At 42.5% G+C, this 9,481-nt stretch overlaps 1 protein-coding gene across 1 annotated transcript in view; it reads right to left on the bottom strand.

Annotated features, from left to right (window-relative positions):
- Positions 1 to 215: 215 nt before the first annotated feature.
- chkb (choline kinase beta) overlaps positions 216 to 9,481 on the bottom strand; it is a 24,970-nt gene continuing 15,704 nt past the window's right edge. Inside the window, exons 7-12 of the mRNA XM_078419624.1 lie at positions 9,375 to 9,433; positions 7,468 to 7,555; positions 6,808 to 6,916; positions 6,429 to 6,535; positions 5,344 to 5,425; positions 216 to 4,301 (exon numbers count right to left, since the gene is read on the bottom strand). Of these exons, the coding sequence (XP_078275750.1) occupies positions 4,245 to 4,301; positions 5,344 to 5,425; positions 6,429 to 6,535; positions 6,808 to 6,916; positions 7,468 to 7,555; positions 9,375 to 9,433 (502 nt within the window). The 3' untranslated portion in view covers positions 216 to 4,244. The remainder of the gene's footprint in view (positions 4,302 to 5,343; positions 5,426 to 6,428; positions 6,536 to 6,807; positions 6,917 to 7,467; positions 7,556 to 9,374; positions 9,434 to 9,481) is intronic.

Raw genomic sequence — 9,481 nt, 5'->3', positions numbered from 1 at the left:
CTGTCCATTCTTGCTGTTAGTATTCCCATCACATTCTTGTGGAACACTTCCTTGTGGTTGAGCTGCTCGGGATTCCATTAAACACACCATTTATTCGGAATTATGGCCTGCTGGTAAGGACTTTAGTGGATTGATGTTCACCAATTCACAAAGGTCCCAGAATCAACTCAATGATCAAACCAAAGAAAACAGCAGGTGATGTTAAATGGTAGATTATTTATTTTCTTGCAAATCATTTAAAAACAAATCAAACAGGAGGTTCTCTCAGACCTGAGCCAACTGTCAGTCCTGTGCATTGTAGAAGTAGGTAAACATGAAGGTAAAATTTAAAAAGTGAAGATACCAGACATAACATAACAGATGAAAAATAAAATAGATGTGATATTAGAGTTAGGGGAACAGTAATTATAACTTAACTGTTACTGTGTTCAGTGTATCAAGATTAGTTTCTGAAGATGTAGAAGATGTTAAAATCAAATTAAACTACAAATGTTGTGTACAATTGTTAATTTTCAAAGATTATCAAGGCTTTCAAGCAAAATGCTTCTCAGATTTGCAATCAGCAAAGATGCAACTGGCCAATGCTGTTCTCTATAACAGAGAACATTTGAACTTTACCACGCAAGGGTTTGACAGTATAAATGGAGACATTGTTTTCCAACGGGGTGAAATCAAAGATTCAAAGGTCAGTTTATTGTCACATGTACCAATTAAGATGCAGTGAAATCAGAACCAGTTCCACAAATATCATCAAAAATGAACCCATTGGACACTTCTTCACTCAACCAGTTTATATGTAACTCACCCCTACAAATAATTGCAACAGATAGTACAGATAATTGAGAAAAGTTTAAGAAATTGCAGGATTTGTTGGAATTAGAAGATGGAAGCAGTGGATGTGAAGGAAAAACATTGTATGAATCTCTTGGGCTGAATGGCCAGTGTTCCAGAGGAAATCAGAACTAGAGCAGAGAAAATCTATACTGATGATTGGAATAAACACAATGGTACAATTCCCACTTGAAAATATGTGGTCACAAAATTCTTCCTCGCAGAATTTGCTTCAATTCTGTTCAGTCCATGAAATTGAGATGGGATAAGTTTAGCTCAGATGGTTTACACACGCTGGTTACCTGAATGGAATACCAGCTCAAAGATGAATGATTTGAATAAAAAAGCTTCACTGAACACTGAGGTTACAGTTTTCATTGACACATACACTGAATGATTGTACACTACACCACTTTATTTACCAAGTCAAAAATGATGTAAAAATTAATGGGTCCATACATAAAGGATAATCAAATTAGATTAACTAACAGATCAAACTTAATTTCTTTGCTTCCCAAGCCAAGTGGAATGATTTGCTAGGTGACACCAAATCTTGTTGTTTTCTTCCCTACAAGTTATGATTAAAAAACTCTGACAAAACCTTTGTTCAATTGCCACACCTTGGGAATGAAAAAAGCCTGGGATGGGGGGGGGGGGTTGAGGATGTAGAAAAGATTTGCTGGTTCAGTTCCATGGCAAGGGGTAGACTGCAAAAGCCAAGCTGGTGTTCACCTCAGTTTTAATGTGCCGCTTCCCATCTCCCCCCCCCCCATCCCATATCTGGCATCTGGAGGTATGAAAAAAATTCATAGTAACTGACAAAACAGTAAAATGGTTCTGGCGCACTTGGGTAGAGCTGATGGCAGATTCTTCATACAATTGGATGTTATTCCAGTTAACTCTCAACTCACGTACAAAACATTACACAATACAGTAGTATATCAAGCATTCCAGTGGGCACAGGACCCTTTAAGAAGAGTGCATAGAACCAGGTGCCAAACCATTGGGGCAGCAGATTATGGTGTCTTACTATTGCTTCCATTGGTTGAAGGGTGAACAACCAGAGGAACAGACTCAATCTGTAAACACAAGTTTCACAAGAGTGAAACTCCCAATATATTGAACAGGATGTGGAATGATTGTAGACTTGCACAATGCCTCGTATTCCTTAACCTGATATTAAGAGTGAAAGAAGACTGGTATTACTCCATTAACACCTCCCACATGTTTATTTGAGTTAATGACAGAGAATTCAGTGCTTAACACTAGTCTGCCTATACACATACACACAGTATGTCCAGCATCTCTGGAGAGCATGGATAGGTAACGTTTCGAGTCGGGACCCTTCTTCAGACTGATTGCAGAGGGGGGAGTTGAAAGAGCTGGAAGAAGGGGCCGGACAAATCACGGTCAGGTGCAGATAACCTCCGGTGAGGGGGTTTCCCCTGATAGGCAGATTGTTAGACAAAGACTAGAGATAGACAAAGGTTTCAGCCCAAAAGGTTTACATTGTTGTGAACTGTGATGCTAGTTCAAGGAGTTTTGATGGAGGGGGTGAAGGGGGAGGGGGAGTATAAGAAAATGACTGCAGATGCTGATACAAATCGAAGGTATTTATTCACAAAATGCTGGAGTAACTCAGCAGGCCAGGCAGCATCTCAGGAGAGAAGGAATGGGTGACATTTCAGGTCGAGTCCCTTCTTCAGACTGATGTCAGGGAGGCGGGACAAAGTAAGGATACAGGTGGAGACAGGAAGATAGAGGGAGTATAGGTGGAGACAGGAAGATAGAGGTTCTCCTCAAGGTATCTCTACTTTGAAGTTCTCCTCCTCTCTTCGACGAGAGTTTAGTAATAGTTCCTCTGTCCCTCTTTTCCCCTCCCCTTTCCCAGTTCTCCCTCTATCTTCCTGTCTCCACCTATATCCTTCCTTTGTCCCGCCCCCCCAACATCAGTCTGAAGGGTTTCGACCCGAAACGTCACCCATTCCTTCTCTCCTGAGATGCTGCCTGACCTACTGAGTTACTCCAGCATTTTGTGAATAAATGCACACACATATATATACACATACACACACACACACCTCCAGGTGGGCTTGCCACGTTAGAGCTAGGATGGAGCCTGCACACCATCCAGGCAGAGAGTGCTCTCTGCACTGGGCATGGATCAGCAAACCACCAACAGTAGAAGCCAATGAGGCACAGAGCCACCGTGATCTGCAGCACACAAGGAACCAAACCCCAGTGGACTTTTGGGCAGCTCCAAACTCCACCAAATAGTTCAAGGTTAGTAGCACGAGTGACACCAAAATATGTCCCAAGAATGAGCTAATGCAAGCTTTAATTATTGAGGTGAACAACTATTCTTGATTTCTGAACCATGATCAGAAGCAGGAGTAAAAGAATGGAAGCAGGTCATGCAGCCGAGAGAAAAAATTGAAATACAAGTCATTGAACTGACACACAATTCTTTTTCCATCCATTGATATTACTGAGAAATTATAACGTTGAGATTTTTTTCTCCTCAAGTTTCCACTATTTGTTTACCTTTCCTAAGTAAGAACCTGGGCAGATATTCCTTGCTAATGTACCAACCTCAGCAAATTATTCTGGATGATACCACATATCCAACTAGTTTGCATTGTTTAACTGTACTCATTTTATTCTGATCAAATGGTGTGGAAATGTATTCGAACCAACACCCAATTACTTCTGTGGTCATGTGAACTCTTCTATCAAACACAATGGGTAGCGGGTGCACAGGAGCACCACACACAGGTTGTGTTTCTAACAGATGGCTAATGTGGAGTCATTTGTTCTTTACCATCATGTTTAAATCCTGGAACACCCTACTCAGCAACTTTGAAATACCTTACAGCATTCAAGCCAATCTTTTGCCACTTGTTTGATTGCACTTCAGGGTGACAAGTGCTGGCTTTGACAGAGACACCATTAACTTAAATCACCAAAGTAAACCACAAGGTTTTAATCAGTCCATTCAGACTATCTTAATCAAACTATCCAGCACAAACGGCTACTTAAAAGCACTGTAATGACAAGGAAAACCAGCCTTGTACATCATGGGTTGGGAGACAGCTGGAGCACGAGGACAGAGATACACAGTACAAGAACATACACAAGAAACATACTGCTACAAGCTCCTGCACGATCACCTGTGGCCCAGGGCTTCACAGGGCTGGAGATTAACTTTCTCAATCAAGAAGTCAATGATCACCATTTTTAGTCTGTGATTCAAGTTCATCAACCTGCATTAGTGTGATTTCAAAGTGCAGTCACTGATCAGGTATAAAATGGTCCTGGACTCATTTGAAGCAAAATGCAATTTTAAAAAATAATTAATAACAGAAACGTGCTAAATTCCAAGCAAGACAGCAATGCTATCGCTCGACAGCTAGTTAAGCGAATATTCTCTTCTGTTCAAAGTAGGCTTCCAGTCTATACAGGGCATAATCCTGAAACAAAAGAGACATCACCTTAGTTCTTCAGAGAGCACAAAGCAGAATAATTTCCAATTTATAAAGTGAGAAGCAAGTTAGTGGGTGAGTTAGTCAAGGGAGGAAGCTGTGGTGAAGGGCAGGGACAGTGTGAGGCAGGGAGGGCAGGCAAGGATGGGAAAACAAGGAGCAGGAGGAGTAGGCTAAATTGGTCAATTGTTCATACTCCACGATTCAGTACGATCATGGCTGACAAAATCAACATCAATTTTCCCCCACTCCACCTCACCTTCAGTGTCTGAATATATTTTGGGTGACATCGACATCGTCTCCACCCTTTGAGAGAAGGAAATCTCTCTTCTGTCCAAAATGGGTGGCCGTTATTCAAAATATGCTCATGTTACAGATACCCCCACAAGGGAAAGAAGCCTCTCAACATTTGTCAATTTTTTTCATCCGGGGATCATCTGAATGAACTTTCTCTGCACCATCTCCAGCACAAGCAGATACTTGCCAAAAACTGCAATAACTTGTACAATTGCAAGACTCCCTACGTACACCTCATACCTCTCATATAAGGGAACAGCATCCTACCAACCTTCCCAACTACTTGCATATTAACCTTTTCATGTATTCCACTCCCTAAACCATTTACAACAGTTTTCACATCAAGTAATATTTTGTTTTTTCCAATCTTCCATCCAAAATAGATAACCCCATTTTCCCACAGCAGTCTTCATCTCCCACCTCATTGCCCACTCACTATATCCTTTACAAGCTGTGCGCTCTTCAACTTGCTAACCCACTTTGTCTCATCAGCAAATGTCCCAAGTCCTTTCATCCCAATCACAACTGTAGATTACATATAGTCGCATAGCTACCGATTGCCAATCCAGAAAGGAACCATTCACTCCAACTCAATGTCGGTTAGCCATTTCTCACCCCTTGTCAATGTATAACCCCATTCCTGTCCTCTCTTAACTTATGCACAGGAGTGGGAAGCCAAAAAAGATGAGGTAGTGTGTAATGAGAGACAGACACACAGACACACACAACTCACCATGTAACCGAACGCAATCGTGGAAAGTTTTGCTTGTATAATAGCCCAGAGTGCCCACAGGTAGTGAGAGGCTAGGGCATACCTTAAGAAAGTAATACAATGCATCAGTTAGTTTGACCAGAAAAAAAACCTTCATTGGCCCAACACCACCACCTCCCACAATTTCATTCTAAATCTGGCGTTATTCCTGACAAATAACGAATCCATCCCCAAAGTCATGCACATGTCACTGTAAAACAGCGCTAGAGGACAGTTTTACTACGACTAATACACAGCTTTAGGTGAGTGTTCTTCCATCTCCTTAAACAGGTTGGAGAGGTATTTTGGAGCTGAAAGTGGTTGGGAGAGGGAGGGGAAGCAGTGAGGCAGTGAGACTCTAAAAGTAGAGATGAGAGTGTGGCAAGAGGTTGGAGCTGCACTGTAAGTGTTCATGGGAGGTAAAAATCACCGAGGCAGATAAGAAATATATTCCAGGAAAGGTATTTATTTCACAAAACGCTGGAGTAACTCAGCAGGTCAGGCAGCGTCTCAGGAGAGAAGGAATGGGTGATATTTCGGGTTGAGACCCTAAGGTCTGAAGAAGGGTGTCGACTCGAAACGTCACCCATTCCTTCTCTCCTGAGATGCTGCCTGACCTGCTGAGTTACTCCAGCATTTTGTGAAATAAATACCTTCGATTTGTACCAGCATCTGCAGTTATTTTCTTACACTATTCCAGGAAAGGCCTCACTCTACTTTATTCAACGTGAAATACAAAACAGAGGCCATAACTCTTGCTACCCAAGATGTGCTTTAGCGTTTTCTGTATTAAATGGTCAGTGCCCTCCGGGGCTTTCAATCTTGCTACCTTGGCTCATAACTCCATTTTGTGTGAACAGAGGCACCATCTACCCCATAGGCAGAGCAAGAGGTCTTCAGGTTACACATGGAGAGTGGATTAAACAGCATCTGCCAAGTCCACCAATCTATAGATTCTAGCAGTTACTCGTGCAGAAAAGAATAGCTAAGCTGCCAGCCTCACCATCCTTATATCCCCACTGTTATAAAACCTCTCACTAACTTAACCCCCTGATTAAGTGCCCAACCTGTTGACCTCAATGATCATCTCTTCTTCAATTTTCAACTGATCCTCATGCACCGAGTCCCCTTTATTCCCCGAATATTCAGAGAGGTAATGTCTGATGAAGTGAAGCTGAGGAGAAATAAGAGGTTAAAGTCATTTAAGGGAAGTTGACTAATCATATTTGCTATTATTAGAAGTTGACCATGAATGCTTTTAAGACGTGAAGAATTCCTGATGGCAAGATTCTCAGAGTCAAGAAACAGCTTCTGAAAGCGTTTCTTTACAGAGGCCTAACATTGACTTTTGCCTGACCAATGCCAGATGTTGTGGTGAGAGAAAGAATTTCCTTTCATTTTTCACCTTGTGTAGATACCCAAAGATCAGCTTGCCGGTATCAATACCTGCTGCTGTCGATTGGGATAATTCTCCATACTAGCTTTGAAGAAAGGCCACTGATCATAAGTGTAGTCATACATCCATTCACAGAAGTGATTTCCAATGTCAAAGCCCCTGCGAACAAAGGTAAGACATTAGGTACACGTTAAGCAGCAGTCCTCCCTTTCCCCACTACTCCCCTTCCAACAGGAACCCAGATTCCCATTACATTCCCTCGTCCCACCATTCCTCCCCAACCAGGGCAAGCTAATAGTTAAGCCCCAAAGAGTGATTGCCATTGAGGACAGTGGTCAGATCCAACCTAGTTGCATGACCAAAAAGATAAATAGCCTGTCCAGAACAAGATTATGTCAGCTGCAAATATGACTTGGCTCTCGCTAATCTAGCCAAAACCAGAATGTACTTGCGGTTTCCAGTTCGTACTTATCTGTGGTTTTTGGGGAGGGGGGCGGAGGAAACAGGGGAAGGAGGGAGGAGTGTTTCTTGGTCACTTGACTGAAGTATCCAGCCTGAAAGGTCTCAAACCCAAACTGTCACCTATCCATATTCTCCCGGGATGCTGCCTGACTCACTGAGTTACTCTAGCCCATTGTGTATATCTTTGGTACCCATGCTCATGTTGGGAGACTCCTGATCTTAGCGTCGTAGCTCAAAGAGGTCATTACCTGTAGTTATAGCTGCTGTACTCAAAATCAATCAGCATCAATTTCTCTGTGGATGTTGCATCTTTGCCCGCCAAATAGAGAATATTACCTTGAAAAGGGGAAACAAGGTTAATCAGAAAAAGGATTCAGCAACATTTAAAGGACCTTCTCCATACTGATTTAGAATTAGGTACATGGATTTTGAGGGGTTTCATTTTTTTCTCACCAATGGACCGCGTCTCTTCCCCTTTCCATGGGGACCATTCCCTCAACTCCTTGGTTCACTCATCCTAACCACCTCTTTCCCAGATATTTTTCCTTGCAAGTGCAGGAGGTGCAACACATATCCCTACACCTTCTCCCTCACATCCTTCCAGGAACTCCAGTAGCCCTTCCAGGCAAGATAGATGTTCATATGTACCTCTTCACACTTGATTTAATGCATTCAACGTTCCCGAAGTTGCCTCCTTTACATCAGCAAGACCACGCAACCATTTTGAACACTTATGCTCTGTTCACCAAGGCCTGCTGCTTTTCCCAGTTGCTAACTATTTTAACTCCTCTTCCTATTCAAACCATCATCCTTTCCCTCCTCAATTGCCAGAGCAAGGTGACAAACAAACTGGAGGAATAGCAACTCATATTCCACTTGGGTAGCTTGCAACCCAATGGTATGTAATTAATACCCACCCTGTATTTTCCCATATCTCCTCACCCCACATTTCCCACTCACCTTGCTCCTTTCAGATAAGTGCAAGGTGCTGCACTTTGATAAGCCAAACCAGGGCAGTACCTTCTGAGTGAATGGCATGGCCCTGGGGAGTGTTGTAGAATAGAGGGGTCAAAGGTAGAAAGAATGGTCAAGGCAGCTTTCGGTACATATGGCCTTTAGTCAGGGTATTGAGTATAGAAGTTGGTACATTACGGTTACCTTTGGGTTCAGTTTTGGTCACCAGGAAGGATGTCATAGCTGGAAAGAGTGCAGAGAAGATTTACAAGAATGCTGCCAGGACAGGGGGCCTGAGATGAAGGTCGAGCAGTCTAAGACTTTATTCGTTGGAGGGCTGGAGGCTGGGTGATCTTATAAAAATATAATATCATAAGGGGAATCAATAGGGTGAATGCACACTTTTACCTGGCAGAGGGGAAATCAAGAACCAGAGAATATAGATTCAAGGTGAGAGAGGAAAGATTTAATCGGAACCCGAGGATCAGCTTTTTCCACTCAGAGGGTGGTGGGTATCTGGAACGAGCTAGCAGGGGAGGTAGTCGAGGCCGGTACTAGTACAATATCTAAAAGACATTTGAACAGGTACATGGATAGGGAAGGTTGAGGGATGTAGGCCAAACACAGACAGGTGGGACGAACATCTTGGTTGGCTTGGCTGAAGGGCCTAATTCTGTGCTGTATAACTGACGAATAGGAGGAATTGAGAGAGTTATCAAGCAGTTTTAGATCTGCGCTTAGATTGTTTGTCTGGATTCTTCCAAATTCAAACAGCTCCAGATTTCATGTTAACCTTAGGGTGTCCAGAAGGCTCATCACACGTTTAAAAGCAACCCAATTTCAGGACATCCTTTTGCCCACAAACATCCTACTCCTTTCAACTTCAGCAAATTCCTGTCTAATACCATCAAGGTTGGCACTGTTCCAATTCTGAATGTTAACTTCTGGACTTACCATAACTATTTTAAAGCCAACAGAACCGTGGTCGTTGATCCCAAAAGACCTCAGTCATTTGCCCTGCATTACTACAGAACAGTAATGTGCTCAGACACACTACTCAGGGAACAATATAGCTCTGAACAATAATTGACCAGAACTAATTGCAAAACCTTCTGTTGATACTGCAGCCCGTCACAGCTCAGCTGCTCATTCTGTCAATTAAAAGACAGCGATAGAAGACTTATTTATTCTACATCTTTACCTTCCTGTACATCATTGTGACAAAAAACCACAGGTGACCATGTAGCTTCAAGAAGTGACCTGAAAGAGGGGGGAAAAATTCACTAAATTAGCATACAACATTGATTT

This window comes from Rhinoraja longicauda, chromosome 23, assembly GCF_053455715.1.
Source record: "Rhinoraja longicauda isolate Sanriku21f chromosome 23, sRhiLon1.1, whole genome shotgun sequence".
In the NCBI taxonomy this organism is placed as follows: domain Eukaryota; kingdom Metazoa; phylum Chordata; class Chondrichthyes; order Rajiformes; family Arhynchobatidae; genus Rhinoraja; species Rhinoraja longicauda.
Note: the sequence above shows the minus strand (reverse complement) of the source record. Positions and strands in the feature narration are given on the sequence as shown.